The 17,495-nt window shown below is 46.4% G+C and overlaps 1 protein-coding gene across 1 annotated transcript; it reads right to left on the reverse strand.

The window, feature by feature from the left end:
• Nucleotides 1-3,205: 3,205 nt before the first annotated feature.
• LOC136656103 (TRPM8 channel-associated factor homolog) lies at nt 3,206-15,934 on the reverse strand. Its single transcript, XM_066632944.1, has 7 exons — nt 15,318-15,934; nt 12,929-13,926; nt 9,555-9,649; nt 7,954-8,167; nt 6,327-6,566; nt 4,769-5,106; nt 3,206-3,457 (listed from the first exon to the last, which is right to left on the reverse strand). The coding sequence occupies exons 1-7, from the start codon at nt 15,932-15,934 to the stop codon at nt 3,206-3,208; spliced, it is 2,754 nt and encodes a 917-aa protein (XP_066489041.1).
• Nucleotides 15,935-17,495: the final 1,561 nt, after the last annotated feature.

Raw genomic sequence — 17,495 nt, forward strand, 5'->3', positions numbered from 1 at the left:
AGAGGAGATGGACTTAACCCTTTCAATGGCTTGAGAAACAAAGGTAGCCTTCTGCAGGCTGCCCCCCCCTCTCTCTTTCTTTCTTTCTTTTTAAAAAGATCACTCTCCCCACCCTGTCCACCTTCATCTGTGGGGAGATGGGAAGGGGGTTAGCAAGTTGGGCTTTCCAATGGAGTGCTTGAAGTTTAAATACAGGAGGAACAAGAAAGAAAGAGGAGATGGACTCAGCTGTTTCAAATGACTGCTTCTCCCTCGCTCAGGCACCCCCTCCGAAACACAGCTCATTGTCTCCTGCTTTGTCTTGGGTGCAGCTCCAAAGATGCCTCCATGGGTGCTGGTGCTGAGTGAGGGGGGTTGCTGATGGCTGCGGTGGCAATTGCCCTGCCCTGCCCTTGGAGCTTCTGCAGCTGGGCAACAGCCTGAAGGAGCATGTGGAGCACCCGCAGGTAGCTGCAAACACTCAGCAGCACACCAGCCTGCACAGCTTCCTCTCAGCAGAAGATCACTTGCTCCCTCCCACAATAGTGATTGGCTGGCTCACTCATCTCCCCCCCACCCTCACTGCTTGCCTGCCCCAGAGATAAGGCGGGGCAATTATTCAGGCTGCTTTTCTGGGAAGAAATGTTTCACCTTATAGGTGAATATCTACAGTAATTCTTCTAGTTTAGTGTGTGGCCTTGGATCAAGTCTATGTGTGTTTTGGCATTAAGTAGCCCCCACCCCATATGCCTCTTGTAATGAGGGACATAGGAAAAGCCAGTCCTTGGATGCCTGTGCATTCTAAGAAGAAGAAGAAAGCAAATGAGGAGGACTTTGCTGAGGTAGAAGAACAGAAACTCAGTAGCACTACTCAAAGTAATGGAATATCCCATACTGATCAATGTTTTCATTGAGTTTCAATCTTGCTCATGCTAACGATCAATTAAAAACTCATTTAAAAACTGTAGTAACATTTGGTTTGTGAAGCAATCAGGCATCTTGCCCAGGACCCAGTGTCACCTCTCAGTGGCTCTGACGTTACACCACCAGAAGTTTGCAAGAAGTACACTTGAGTTTACATCCAGAGTTAATTGTGGTAGTGGGGCCTTCTCGTTTCAGCCTCATCAGGAACTAAAACGCCTCCAGCTGGGTTCCAGGTGCCCATCACTTACTTTCCATGGATTTTGACAGGAGTTTTGCTGTTACGGTCTGTTGTACTTGGAGTTGTCCTCAGTGGTGAGTATAAAGGGGAGAGAGTTCTTTGAGAAAGCAAAGTGGATAAAGCCAAGAGAAGGAGGAAAGATTAATTGTGGAGAGTTACATGACCCTTGTGAGCCAAAGGCCTATCTATGCAGCTGGCATAAACTGGTATAGCCATCATTTCTATCTCTGTGATAGGAACCAGGAATCCCTAACAGAGATCATGAGAAACTCTGGAAACCTTGTCAACTTATAAGTGATCCATTTCAAGTGGACCAGTAAAAAACCGGATGGGGCACCAGGAATACTCACACCCACATGAAGAGAGCTGGTTTCTGTGGTCTGTAATCTCCTTGGAAGGGCCTTAAATAAAATTTATTTATGGGAATCAAGCTCACTGTTTTGTCACAGATGCCAGCTAGAATCATAATAGCAGAGGAAAGAATTGAAGGTGTCTCCTTTGGGGACCTAGAGCTGAACATTTCCATAGATGCAGATGTCACTCTGATTTTAACTCATGAGCAGCCTTCCTTTTTACAGTTAAGAGTATTTGGATCAGGGCCTCAAAATCAATCTGGATGAATACAGATATGAACAAGGCAGTCATGTAACAACAAGTTACATTACAACAAGTAATACTGTGGGTTGTCATGTCTTTCTGCCCTGTAGATGCTACTGTGGGTTTGATTTTTAATAAGAACCCCTGAGGTTCAGTGATCTCCTGGGGGGGGGGCAGTTTCCCAGACAACCTTCCTCTGCCTTGTTTCTGTAGGCCAGGGTGGCAGCAGCTTCTACAAATGACCAAGATTCTTCCCTGTTCAGCAGATGATCCAGTCCAAAGAAAGCAGGGAGCAGGGAAGGCAGGCTGTCTGTGCACTAACTGCTAATCTGTTTGCTTTCTTCCTGGGTCCTCTTCGCTGGGGGGAGGGGGCCACTCAACTTAGGAGGTGCTAGTACTTAAGGATGTGGCTGACTTTTCTCTTTTTTCTTCTCCTCCTCACAAGGCAAAGGCGTTTGCTGGTTGTATGGCTGCTGTGAGGGGCAGAGAAGGCCACTCTGTTTGAAAGAATCCAGCACTCTGAGACGGTGCTGACCTTTTCAGAACAAACATGTCCTAGATTAAGGTATTAGGATGCTAGGGCTTGGTAAGAGCCTGGGATGCAGCCAGAGGGTAAGGGAACATCAGTTCCTTGACCCGCATTGGGCCTCCACAGCCCCTATGGATCTACACTACTCCGCGCCAGTTCAATCGCTGGCACAGAACCAAGGAGACCTATGTGGGACTCCAAGGCCTGGGAGGGAAGATAGATGTGGCTGCAACTCTGCTTCTGTCTTTGCCCCCCTCCTGGGCCTGAACCATCCTCCTGCTTACCCTCCTCCTGCCCAGTTTCGTCCCCTCCCACTTTCCCCCCATCCTCCTACATCAGAATGCCACCCCAACGCTCAGCGGGAAACACTGGTGAATCTCCCCCAGTCATCCAGCCGGTGCAGATATAAGGAATTGTTCAGATATCATGAATAGGAAGTGCCAATATTCACCACAAGTGTAGCAACATAAAGGGTGTACTGTATATAGGCAAACAGACCAATACACAACTGACTCAGCATGAGCACCTTTATTATGGTTCAGAAGTACATTATAAGTCCCAGAAGAGAAAGAATAAAGGTGTTTTAAAAAAGGCATATACTTGTTCAGCACTGTGAGTACTTAGTGCTTATAGCACAAAAGACAAGCAAAATATAGCCATCCATAAGAAATACAGTAAAGGCCAATATTTGAAGCCAGTCAGTGGAACTTAACTGTTTCTTCCATATGCTTTTCTTGATTCCTGAAGGGTATGTGACTGTGATGCCAAATGGATAAGGAGACCATTTCAGATTAGACTCTAATATAGTGACCGGCCTTTACTTTCAAAAAGTAATAGTGAAATCATAAAACTCAAATCATTCAAGGTTCTGCTATGTAATGACTAGTTATTTGAATGCCAGCAAACATGATTTTGTGACTCACAGCCAACCTGTAATTTCACTGCTGCTCATATTGCTTCATTGGATTATCTGCCCAGGTGGGAAAGGACCTGGCCAACTTCTGAGAAAGCTCGTTCTTAATAGGCCACCCCCAAGCTTTAAAGAAAGGAGCCAAGTTTTTCTTCACTTGCTGAGAGAACTTTTCTGTCCACAGATTCATCTTGGATTCATTGTCATCTGGGATTTGGGTCATGTGTTGGTACTCGGCAAAAATCCGCATGTAGGGCTCCCACCCAAATGCCTCTTGAAGCTGAAAGTAAGATAATATTTATTCAGAGCTTCTCTTAGGGAAAATGCATACTGCAAACATATCCATTTTATACCACTTCAGTTGCAATAGGTTCCCACTTAAGAACTCCCACCTAAGAATTCTAGAATTGTAGTTTGGTAAGATGCTGAGACTTCACTGAAGGTGATGTTTCACCTCTCCTCCCAGAACTACATTTCCCAGGATTTCCCAGAAAGGGGAGGGTGACTGTTAATCTAGTTACATCTACACTGGAGCTATGCCTTAGGTCAGTGGTTCTCACACATTAAGCACTGGGACCCACTTTTTAGAATGAGAATCTGTCAGGACCCACCAGAAGTAATGACATGCCCAGAAGTGACATCATCAAACAGGAGAATTTTTAACAATCCTAGGCTTCAATCCTACCCATACTTACCCAGGTGTAAGTCCCATTGACCATCACTGTTAAAAGCATATACAAAGTAGTCTGTTAAAGGTACAGGTCTGTAACATTTCCCTAGATGCAGTCACATACATCTGGCATCAATATATTACAGATAATATATTACAAGTCTAATATATTACAGATAAAATATTGGAATGAATGGGGACCCACCGGAAATGGGCTTGTGACCCACCTAGTGGGTCCTGACCCACAGTTTGAGAAACATTGCCTTAAGCACTTTCAGAATGTCACCCCAATGACTGAGCACGTCATCTTCCTCTATGCTTTTCTAGGCTGTGGTTTTTGGAGCAGTTATGCTGTTTCCACAAGTATATCCTTTTTTGCCTACAATACCTTACTTGTAAATTGCGTGAAGCTCATCTTTAACTCAATAACACATGCTGCCCTGTGTAGTTTTTGGAATATCTTTGACACGAATCTGAGTTGATCCATAAGTTGATGGATCAGGCCTGGGAATGGGGATAGGATATCTCCCCTGGGAGGATGGAATATGTGCGCTTGAACTACTGATTTTGCCCCCATCATGGACCTTATTCACCCATCCTGTCACAGCCCCCCCCCGGCCCATTGCATTCCTCCCCACTCTTCCCTTGTCCTTGCCCCCCCCCCGAGCTAGACTTACCTGCTATGGCAGGCGTCCTTACACAAACCGGCACCAACAGGAAGGCTCTGGCCTTCCTGTCCGTGCTGCTAGAATACACACTGTCATAATGTACTTTATGGCCCTTTTGCAATAATGCATGCCGGCGAAACTCATGTTTCTCTGGCAGAGGAAGAGAATGGGATTGGGCCATTGCACCCCAATTGCACTTCTGGGTAAACGTGCTAAGAATTGGAGGGTTATCATGCTTTCTGTTGCGTTTTACCTGCAAATAAGGTTCCAGTGCAGTGAACGTCTCAAAATCCTTCAGCTGAGCTCCATTTCGAATATATTCCTCAATCCTCTTTTTTCTGCGCTCCAGAGAAAGCTCCTCATGGGCTCTTTCTCTCGGGATGTTCAACTCAGTCTCATTCACATAGACAGACCAGAGATTACAGGTGGCTTCTGTGGTATGGGGTGGGAAATCCCATCCGCTCCGCTGCTGGTTGTGACCCAACTCATGAATGGGGCCCCAGAGGCCGTTGTCATGTATGGACTGCACATCTATCATCTCATGCACTGAATCCAAATGAAGCATGATGGGATATCCAGAATGCATCCAACCTAGAGAGGGTGACAGTGGGGAGGTAGAGACATCAATCAGGCACATACTGCCACATGGAAGCCCAAGGAATCGTCCCTGGGTGGACAATGATGGAAAGAGTTTGATTCCTCCGCAAGCACGCAGACCCTGAAATTGCAGAACCAGGTTGGACTTAAATGCAAAGTCTTGGAGAGCCAGTCTTTAGAAGCAGTGATAAGTCCAGTGAGTTCCTTTTCCGCTCAACCAATTGAGATGGAAACATGATGCAACTATAGTATATACTCAGTGAAGGCCCATCTTCCACAGGGCTGTTCATTTGTTATGGAGACCATGGCACAATGGAGTAGGTAAGTAAACAATTCTTTGACTCTCAGCTGTGGCACGGTCTCCTCCTGTCCACAGCGTGCAGCGGAGGCCAAGCTGATGCAGGCTGCATGCTATGGACCGGCCAAGGATAGGATTGGGATCTTAGTGAAAGACAACGACAGAGAAGGGAGGAAAATCCAACATGTTGAGTTCTAGCAACTTGAGATTTAAATCCGAAACATGCGTGTACATCCCATTTGATCATAGTAATTATTCTTGGGATGTTTTTAGAGAACTTAAGCCTGCATTTTCTGGCCTTTGTCCCCAGATGTACCACTTCCAATGGCCCGCCTGCCAGAGAAGTACCATCATCGTCACCAGTTACTTGCAAGTTGGGAAGCAGCAACACAGAAGACACCAGTAAGAGGCTCAGGGCGGATGGGAGGGCTTTTTCAAGCACATGAAGACCATGTGCTGCAGCTCTGCCCACCAAGCGGAACCTCTTACCAGCGTCTGTAGCATTGTGGTATCTATCTCACTTCTGGTTGGCGGGGGTCTGGGGTGCCACAGATACCACTGGACAGCACTTTGCATACCCCCAGTGGTATGTGTACCACCAGTTGAAAAATGTTAACTTAGCTAATGCTTTGTTCAACACCGTGATGTTACACAAGACATCAGTGTTACCATTTTCACCCACATACAGGTGGACTCGTTAGTACTTTTAATTGTTGACAGGCTGGCTGGCGTTCTTGCTTCTTGCTTTTTATATGAAAATCCACTGGGTTTGTTTGTTAGTTAGATTTTCTAGTTATTGTAAATTGTTTTTAATGTTGTATTTTTTAAAGTGTTTGTAAGCCGCCTTGTGTGCCCGTTGGGCAAAAAGGCAGGGTATAAATTAATAATAATAATAATAATAATAATAAATACTTGCCAGCTGATATTTGGACATCTGCCACAATTCTCTCTGGCCTGGGGAAAACAGCAGGGACCGATGCTAGCTTGGCTACTGCTCTCATCATCTTGTCCCAGATGGAGAGGAGAATCTGTGGGTTGTCTATTTTGCGCACGTCATCTGCAGGCACCGTCAGGATCATGTTCTCCGTTTCCAGTTCAGCCCAGTGAGCCGGGTAGTGGCGGATGGTATTCTGCCATGCGGAAGGGCTGGTTTCACCTGTGGCAGTAGTAAAAATATTCATTTTACACATTTATTTTGAAACATTTTGCCTGCATCCCCTTCTTTAAAATCTTGACGTGGTTACCAATAAGAATGTTAATTTTTAATTCATAAAAATGCAATAGGAAAATGGAAGAGCTGAATAAACACTGCCTACAGAAAGTACAGAATGCACCATTAACAGTATTTGCATCTAATAAAGAAAGAAGGCAACAGAGATTATTTGGATGGCAACAATAAAAGCCATCAGGCCCATTTGGGTCTGGAGTCCTGAATCTGCTACCAATACAAATGTGGGGCTTCTCCTGCCCTGATCTGCCCTACTTGATTCCTACCATCAACAGATAGATTGTTGCTGTGATCCTTTTCAAACACCTGATGTTAGCAGGCAGATCAGACACCAGTAGCAAAGGTATACACTGCTGTATGAACCAAAGCAGGCTGTCTGAGGGCAGCAGCCATTTTGAAATCACTGATCATCCGAGTTGCATGGGGTTAATTAGAGTTTGTTCAGTCCATGCTTCAATCTCCTAGGGCATTGTTTCTCAAACTGGGGGTCACGACCCAATGTTCAGTGAGTTGCAAACCCATGTGCTGGGCTGCAACATGATGCTCCTTGTAGAATTGGAGTGCCTTTTTGGGAGCCCCCCACAGCCTCTTCTGGGTCATGTCAGTTTGGTGACCCACTTCATAGGCCTCCGCAGGCCCCTACATGCCCCGAAGAAGCTGTGTCCTCAAACCTGAAGTCACTTCCAGAATGGGGAGGGGGCAGGAAAACCAAGTGGCAGAATCAGACTGTGTTGCAGTATGCAGCTGACACCGTAGCTTCCTAGACGCAAGGTCAGGCAATTACTCCCGGGAAATAAGGAGACACGAGGCAGTTCTCCACCACCAGATGTCCTTTACTTGCAGTATGTACAATATTTACAGTTGATAGGCAGTTTAGCAAGCAACAGCACAGATAGCTCTCTTTCTCGACACTCTGATCACGATCCACACCGACATAGCTTGCCGCAGACACTTCACATACCATCTCCCACACAGCAGCTTGCACAGGCTGCAGTATATACTGGCACTGGCCAATCAGAGGCGGGCTACAGTCTGGTGATACTGTGACTCACCATCTGGTGACACATTGGGTGACAAGGTATTGCATCAGCCACTCCCATGATGCTACACTGTATGCAGGCCAAGACATCAGGGCCTTACTCTATCCAGCCTGTAAATTCTCTACAGGCCTAGGGCATATAGCATAACAGACTGTGAATGTCTGCTGGGTTCAGCTGAGTTTCTCCCAGTTTGCCAAACCCTGTACAGTGCATTCAAACAAACTTTGACAACTGTTCCAAAATAATGTTTTCTTTCTTTTCTCTTCCCTTCTTACCATGCTTGAAATAAGGAGCTTGGACTGCCCCTTCTATGGTAACAGAGATGTGGCCCATGGAAGACTTCTCTGGCACGATGATATATAGCAGACCACCCCATAAGCTGGAGACTTCCATCTTCTGACTCTTAACTTCAAACCGTCTTATTACTACTGGAGCACGTTTCAGTTCTTCAGCATTACTGAGATCATCTGAATGGCAACCAATTTGAACCTGGAAAAAGGAAGCCTGATGCTACCATACAGAAATTCACTACAAAAGAAGCAGACTGTTGAGCATTACACGATCTGATATAACCTTCTGACATGCCAGGAGGATTTTATGCTGAAACCTGAAGGAGAAAATCAAATCCTAGATCCATGCCTCTAATTTAATGCTAGAGTCAAATTAGCATTGGTTGTATAGTGGTGTGGACGATCTGAAGAACTTCCATAATGGTCACATGTTTACCCAGTTTTCATTCAAGGAATTCAGGGCAGTGTGCAGGGTTGCCATATTTTATGCTCAGAACAACCCCATGAGGTTGGTTTAGGGCTGCCTGGTCTCCTAAAGCTCAGGGCATAGGACACCAGAGTGTGGACCCATGGCGAATCACACCCAAGTTTGGGAAGCGGAAAGGGAAACACCTTACCCCTAGATTATTTTATTGTATCTCTGTATCTTTGTTCAGTATCCAGATCCTGTGGGATTTTCTGGAACCAATCAGAAGCTGTGTACTTTCAAGAACTTCAAGCATCAGAATTCCTGCTGACATTTTCTGTACACATATGTTGTATTCAAGCACACTGAATTAATTTTGTGTGATGCCTTCTTCCCCAGGCCTCAGAGTTGGAGGAGATTATGGGGTTGATTTTTGAGGATTGGAGTCAGAACTCTTCAACCTGATAATTTTCTAATATGCATTGATCTAAAAGGCACGGACATCCACAGAGCAATGGGTCTGGGGCTCTACTAGAAAGATTTATAGTAGCAGAAGGAGAGGTATAGAGGGACTGTTGACCTGATTTGAGGCTAGGCATGTGCACTGAGCCTGAATCTGAAGCAAGTGTGTCACTGAAAAAAAAATGGAGCAAATGGCAATGAATGGCAATTCTGTTTTCAGAACCCCCAATCATGGTACTTCATTTTTATTGTGAAAAAGTGTACATCTTCTTAGGGTGTAGGTCCTGGTAGGTCTCCTTGCAGTGGATGATTTGCCCATGTTCCCTGGGGAACAGTGTAACTGCAGGACAGTATGGATTAAAAGTAGCCACCACTACGAAACAATGGGGAATCTTACTTAGTGTAAGTGTGGGAAGAAAGCAATACCAGTGTAGACCAGCAATTTTCAACCACTGTGTCATGCTGTGAATGGTCCACAGGTCTGCTGCATTTATTAGTTGGGAGATGTGAGCACCCCACTGGCAATGCGGCATGCCTTGTCAATTGCCAAAAAACCGATGGTGTGCCCTGAAAATTTTAGCGCCATGTCAGTGTGCTGTGAAATGAAAAAGGCTGAAAGTCACTGGCGTGGACATAGGTAAGCTGATCACAATATTTTAAAATGGGAAAAAAGTTATTGTCTGTAATCCAACCGACATTATCGTAGGTAAATTTGTACCTGCAGGTTTCCACTGACGGCAGTGGGCGGAAACGACAAGACGGCCGTTTTCCCTGGGGGAACATAGAGGCCTGTGCTTCTCCAGGCTTCACTTCCTGTAGTAATAATAATAATAATAATAATAATAATAATAATAATAATAATAATAATAGTACAGGTATTTATATACCGCCTTTCTTGGTTTTTATTCAAGACTTTATTCAAGGCGGTTTACATAGGCAGGCTTATTTAATTCCCTTATTAAATAGGGATTTTTACAATTGAAAGAAGGTTCTTTCTTTCAAGACCCACTACATTCAGGTGTTTCATTCCGATCTGGCTTCACATTCTGGCCTCCATCCTCCCACTAGCTCAGCTTCAGCTTGTCAGCTGCTTCAAGGTCGCACGGTGCCGGTGGCCTCGAACTGGCGGCCTTGTGGATGTTATCTTCAGGCAAATGGAGGCTCTACCCTCAAGTTGAAAATAATTGTCTATAAGTCAAAGAATGTGTGGTATAAATTAAACAGTCCATTCTGTTTAGTTCCATTTCTGATTTTCATGCCTCTGGGAGGCAGACTTCAAATGTGATTTTGCTACCCAATCCTACCCTCAGCAAGTCCATAGTGTGCAGTAGCACTAGCATGACCTCTACTGCATACTTGACAAGGGCCATGACATGGAGGAGGAAAATAATTATTTACTTCCCTACTGTGCTGCATCGTGGTCTCCAATCAGTCTACTCAGATCTGTGCCAGTCCTTTGACTAGTATATATCTGAGTGGGTCTGGGAGGGGCATCTCGAGGCTGGGATGGGGGCATAGAATATTGGAGGCCCTGCTGATGCGGATACCTGCCCCCAAACTCAGCATGCCCCCAACTGGTCCCAATGCCTGCCTCCCACAAACCTCCCTAGAACACTCCCTCCATTGACCTACCTGGTCTGGAGAGGCTGGTCACTCGACTGACGCATGCCGTGGGATACAAGCCATTTAGGTTGACAGCCCTGGCCCGCACACTCTTGCTGTGGCAGCAGAACCAGCAGCCTGGACATCTACTAATGGAATGCAAGTTCCATCCTTGCAGAAGGTCCTGATAGGATTGGGCCATATTACTTGCAAAAAATCCTTGCAATATCTCTTTAGCAATGGAAGAGAGTAAGTTTCTATGATTGTTTAGCATCGCCATTTCTCACAAATGATACCTATGCTGCAGTTGTACAGCCCAATCCTGTGCACATTTACTCAGTGCATTTATACCCAGGTAGGTGTCCATAAGATTGCTGCATAATTAGTATTGCGATGCTTTCTTGTAGTTCAGTTTGACTCTCCATCTTTCCCAAAGAGTATATCTGGCTCTTGTCCGTTTCAACATATCCAGATTTATGCAAATTTTAAACAGCTCAAACTGATTGTAAAGGAAGATCCGGAACACATGGCCAAAAAATCCTAGTCAGATGGCAAAGTGAAGCTCCAATAACGTCAAGGAGGAACGTTCCCAATAGTAGTGGCATAGCTAGAGGGGGAGGCAAAGCACAAAGTTTTGCAAAGAGTCTCAGAAGAGCTTGCAAGCAGCCCCTCCCCTCCCCTCCCCTTCAGAGCCAGATGTTCCCATCCGTTTTGGTTCTCCCAGAATGGCTCCAAAGGGGAGGGGGAGGGGCTGCTTGCACACCGCAGGGAGACGTCCTGCAAAACTTAGTGCTTTGCCTCCCCCTCTAGCTACACCACTGTCCAATAATAATAATAATAATAATAATAATAATAATAATAATAATAATAATAATAATAATAATGTGAGGGGTGCCCCGAAAAGGGGGGGTCTCAGGGCATCATCTGGTGGGGTGCCGAGGGTTGGTTGGCTGGATGGTCTTATGGGACCCCTGGGTGGGATGTCCACCTCCCTGGGGTTCGTTGCAGGGGAAGCCTCAGACCAAGCCAGGGGGAGGGCGTTCACGATACCCTCGTGCTCCTCCCTGGAGGCAGGACCTGAGGCCCTTGGTCTTCAGGCAGGGGCTCCAGCATCCTGCCTTCCCTCTCCAGAACTGCCTGTCATCACAGGCCTCCCTGCTTTTATCCTCCCCAGCCACACCCTCGGCTCCTCCCCTTCCTCCCTCTCTAGGCTTAAAGGGGCCTGACCCTGGCCTGCTTCCCTCCCCTTTGGTGGTTAATGGTGACTTGGCCCTGCTCACTGCTCAGGTCAGGTGAGCCCTGGGGGGAGGGTCTCTCCCACCCAGCTGCCCTACGTCTTACCTGGTCAGCTGGGGAGGTGGTGGTGGCTCTATGGCAAGGCAGTTCTGCCCCTGGCCTGCAGCCAGGTAAGGCAGGGGTCGAACAAGGGCCCAACCCCTGACAATAATAATGGTATTTATAGTACTGCCTTTCTGGTCATCAGATTACTCCTCTGACTTTATTCAAGGTGGCTCACATAGCCAGGCTATATCATAATCCCACAATCAAAATGCAAATGATCAATGGTAGTCAGAATTGTACTCTAAGCTTCATTTTGGCCCCAATTCTAACTAAATGTTAGAATCTAACTAGACCTCCAGGTGCGGTCACAACAGTACAGGCTTCATTGCGGGGGTGGAGAGGTAAGTAAACATCTCTTTACTGACCCTACCCTGTGCCCACATGGCCTCCTCAGATCTACACCAGCTATTTTGCTGGTGCAAGTCTGAGCAGACCTGGGGGAGCATGTCAAGGGCAAAACAGTGGTCAAGATATCAGTGGAGAAGGCTCCTCTGATACCAGCCCACCATCTGCCCACAACACACAGCCCCAGTGCCCCAAGTTCCACTCTCCCCCACTGCCAGCTCTTGCAGGCTTGGAGGGCTCTGGTGATGAGGCTGTGGCGCCACCACCTTTTGTGGCAGCACAGGCAAAATGGCTGCTGAGGAAGTGCTGCACCCATCGTTGGCAGTCATTTCACAACACAGGAACACTGTTCCAGTGTCGAAAAGGCCTGAGCACGCCAGCATGTAAAAGTCCATATTTCACCTGTTCAGAGGTCTTTGTATACATTAGCCGTCTTTACAACAGAGGTCAGACAGAACTTTTAATCCACCTCTATTATAGGTGGAAGTTATCTAAAATAACAGCTTGGCTTGCATAAAAATGCCCAATGAATCATGACTGAAATGTTGCGGGTTTTCTTGATAGGAGGGTGGGTTGGGCCGACTCCGAAAAAATGTGGTTTATCCTTTCCAGTGACAATGAAAATCTCTGTGAAAGTGGCTTCTCTATTGAATTTAACTATTAAGAGGCAGTTAAACGCAAATGTAAAGTAAGGTTAGGATTTTTGTTCCCGGCTCACAGCAAATACACAGCTAGCAAGCCTACCTGGTTGAGATCTGCAAAGCCAGTCAGCCACACTGAAAACAAGTGCAATAAAAGTCTTACCATCATTCCTTCCATTTATCTGAATAGTCTGAGGTGGGGATATAGGGTAATCTGTTGCCAGATTTTGATTCAGGCTGGGCACTAGCTTTTGGAATTCTGGGAGGTTGTTGTAGCACTCCACAGCCAAAGCGAGTATAAAGGCTTCATCGGAATTGGATTTGATGGGCTTGCTGGCACTAACTTCAGGAATCCCAGCCAGCTGGATAAGTTGCATCAGTTCTTCCTGGACAGAGGAGAAAGGAGGGGAGTTGGCCGATGGAATCTTCATGAATTCAGCAGAATCTTGCCCCAGCTTCTTAACCCAAGAGGAATATGGTGCCTTCAAAGCTTGCTTGTTCTGAATATGTTGCTGGAATTGGAAGAGTGTTCTCCGGAAGTGATAACTCGAAGCAACGTCCCTGGCCTGTCCAGCTGGGTAGCTTTGATTGGATAAGTCAAGGTCTTTTCCAAGGATTTCAATTCCAAACTTGTTAAGGATCTTGTTTCCTGGGTACTCAGCAATCACATTCAAACCAGGACTTTTCCCTTTCCATGACCAGGCTTGTCCCCCAATCAGGAGACCGCCTCCTTCAGAGACAAACTCATGGATTTTTTCGACCTCTCCATCACTATAGGATTTGCAACAATATACGCTAAGGCCATCTTTAAGATTTGTCAGCTCACATGGGATCCGTTCCTGATCTAAGATGAAGAAAAGCTCCTGGAGGTCATCTCCAATCCCAATCTTCCCTCCCTTTCTAGAACTGAGCCAGCGGACAGCATTGAGAATGAAAGTTTTCATGGATGGTATGAGAAGCAGGATTTCGTGAGAGGTGACGATGATGCGCCCTCTGCCATAGTAAGCAGCTGCAACAAATGACTGCTGAGAGTCATTGATGCCAACTGGAAATGCCAAAGTTCCATGGATTAGTAGTGAAGATGGGACACCACCTTGAAAAGTGAATCTGGTCACTCCATTCAGAAGAGCCTTTAAATCACTCTGAATGTCTAATCCATGCCTGAAAAAAATCCCAAGATTAATTCTTATGCTTGGAAAATGCCTATTGAAAACCAGCATATTATTGTCCTTGGCAGGCTAGATGGACCTCAAAGAGGTGTGAAACATTTTCACAGTGTCTAGAAAGCCCTACTTGCTGTGTTCTGTACCTTACTTCCCTGCCCACCAAGTTGACAGTGTCTGAATGTTTGTAGGGAGAGATTCTCCCCGTGATTAGGGACTGTTTTATAATGTCTGAATATAACTCATGTTGCTGAGCTGAGGTTTACAGGCAGAGTTTTGCAATGGTTCTACTCCTCCTTGGCAGATTGGACCCAGATGGTGAAGCCGGGGGATATCTTTTGCATACCCTGGCTGTTGAGTTTCGGGGCGCCACAGGGATATATCCTAGTTCCTCATGCTGTTTGACATGTACATGAAGGCACTGGGGGAGGTCATCTGGGGATTTGGAGTTAGCTGTCACCAGTACATGGATAAAACCCAGCTCTGTCTCTCTTTTCCACCAGCTTCCAAGAGGGTCAAAGTTTTGGGGAGCTGTCTGGAAACGGGGCCTGGATTAGACAGAGGTCCTCCTGATCCAGAAGGCTGCTATATGAGTACATTTTAAATGGAGCCAACATATTGCCAAAGGCAGTCTTATACAAATGTGTTCACAAATGTGGGCCTTACCTCTTCCTTTTGCTTGCTGACTTGTGTGTCACCTCAGGTGATATAGACATTGCTCCTATGTCCGTCTACCCACTGTCTAGCACCCTTTTCTATATCTTCCATCTGTCAACTTTGTTTCCCTTCATCTGTTCTGCCTCCATAGGCACTATCCCAACAAGATTAAGGCTGAAAGATCTGGGGAAAGTGTAGGTGCACAGTCATTCATGTGTTTACTGCTTACTGCATATCCAATGGAAGTTAAGGCAGGCACCTTAACAGAGCTATTTCCATGCATTTTGATACATGAGTGCATTTATAAGTGCCTTTGCTGTTTTCTTAAACTAAAAGGGTTTTCAAATCCTAGACTAGATATAGACCACTGGCATATCTAAGGCATGGTACATGACCTGGGCGCCACCCGAAGGGAGGTGCAACGGAACAGTCAAGCAAGTGGAGGCTCTTGTTGAACTTCAAAAGGAGGAGGAAAGGGGCAGCAGCCAGACCGTGAGGCTGCCGAAACACAAGGAGGTAATCCAGAGAAGGGCACCAGGATCACATGGCTGGATCGCAAGGCCGCCACACCATGGCTCCTGGGGTGAGGAGAACTTGGAAGTGATGTTGATGTCATGCAACATCATGACGTAACAACATCAGTGCCCTGGGTGCGACGGCCTCTCGCTACACCACTGAGATAGACAAGATGATTCCTCCTCCCACAAAGAAAAAGAGACGAGAGACACTTACTGAGTGATGAGTGGAATTCTTGGCATCTCTTTGGACACTGGGACGCTCTCCTTTTCTCCCACGTTGCCAGTGAAGTACACACCAGCCACACTCGTCACCTTGTTTCCAGGAAACTCAAGCAGCACTTTCTCCATGCCGTGCTGACCGGCCCAGTACCAGGCCTGCCCTGCGATGAGCAGCCCCCCGCCTCTCTTGACAAACTGCACAAGTTCATCAGCGGGTGTGTCATCATAGGCCTCCGTGCAATATACCCCGAGGGAAGAGCCAAGGGTGGCATCTGGCTGCACTTTCAGGCCACCACTGAGAAGCATTTGAGCGAGGGGGTCCAAGCTTGCGTGGACACCCACCAGTGCGGACACGGAGGGCTTGAGCCACTGCACAGCATTCTTAACAAACGGCAAGAACTGGGGAGTTTTCAGGATGTCTTCGTGTGGGACAACCACCATCCGGCCCTTCCCATACTGGGATGCCGCAATGAGGACTTGCCCTTTGGAACTCACAAGCACTGCAAAAGCTTTGTCTCCTGTGAGCAGAAGCTCACCGGGCTGGAACTCTCCAGTGAAGTCAAAAGAGTTAACCCCTTGCACTAGAGAGGCATAAGACTTTCTGGCATCCATTTGCAATGCTTAGAAAGGATCTTCCACCAATGGAACTGAAAGACACAGAAAAAAAATCCGGGCACTTTTAACTTCCCACCTGCACTTTTAAGGTACATCCACTTTATGAAAATTTTGAAGAGTACAAGGTATTCCTCTTACCAGTCTTGAGGACCTTCAAGTCGGCTCTGAGCTTGCTGGTGCACTTCGGCTCAGTTATGCTGCATTTATACACAGCCAAGATAACTTGGGGGGGAAAATGCAAAGGGGCTGGGAATTATTGTGGTCTGCTTTCTGTCAATCATATGTCGCAAGGCAAGGACAAGTACTTGTCAGTAAGTTAGTTACAACACTACAATCCCATTTAAGCCTTTCCTTATTTCTAAGCCATTAGCCAACTATGCAACTGATAAAGGGATTGATTGCATTTACCTGTCCAGAACTACAGAAAGAAAATGAAATGTTCCTTTAAAATTAGACCTTAGCAAGCTTATCTCTGAACTGTGTATAGAACTCAGCAGGTCATTCCTGCTTGTCCACTGTCATGCTACTTGTGTCCCAGATATCATTGAAGGAAGTGCTTGCCCTGAGCACAAATGACTCAATCCACCAGGAAGTTCTCCTGCAAGAGCCTCATTAAGATGAGTGGGAGTTGTGCACCAGTGGTAGATAGATGGGGTATAAAGCACTAAGGGCAAAATCCTAACCAGGTCTACTCAGAAGTAAGTCCTATTTTGTTCAAAGGGGCTTACTGTCAGGAAAGTGTGGTTACGGTTGCAGCCTAAGTTTTACAGGGAACCTCACCGTGGCAAGCAAGCAGACTCTCCCTTTCGGAATCATTTCCGGTGAGTGGCAACAAAGTGAGGCGTTCGCTTCCATCTCCAGGAATGTCTCCGAAAGGGGGGAGGGGCTGCTTGCACGCCACAGTGGGGCTCCCTGCAAAACTAAGTGCTTTGCCCCCCTCTAGCTACGCCACTGCTGCACACATACACAACTTTGACTGAATACAGGATGAGTATCCCTTATCTGAAATGCTTGGATTTCAGCATTTGGGTTTCAGTGTTTTTTTCAGATTTTGGAATATTTGCATATACATGATGGGATAACTGGGGGATGGGACCTAAGTCTAAAAAGGAAATTCATGTATGTTTCATATACACCCTATACATATCATAATGCATGTAGGTCTTGGCCCCACGTGGGGCATCATGGGGATCCTGCCATTGGCACGTCCCGCCTGCAAGCGTGCCATTTTATCACCCTTTGTGGGCATGCGCATAAAAGATATACCGCAGCTGAAGGGGGCTAGGAGGGTCTTTTTTCCCTTGGGAGGGTCTCTTTAAAAGTATTTGGGCCATCTCAGTCTGTACAGTGCACATCCCCCATGTGTATTAAGGGACAAACTGTCGTTTTCCAAGGAGCAAGGAAACAAATCATTTCATTTTTATTTCATTTTTATGAAATGGAATATCCTTCCTCCAGGGTGACATATAGCATTCTCCCACCCCGCCCCCTGCAATTTGTCATCACAGCAAACCTGTGAGGTAGGCTAGGCTAAAAGACAGGGCAATGGCGTAGCTAG

The sequence above is a fragment of the Tiliqua scincoides genome, chromosome 6 (genome assembly GCF_035046505.1).
Source record: "Tiliqua scincoides isolate rTilSci1 chromosome 6, rTilSci1.hap2, whole genome shotgun sequence".
Taxonomy (NCBI): Eukaryota; Metazoa; Chordata; class Lepidosauria; order Squamata; family Scincidae; genus Tiliqua; species Tiliqua scincoides.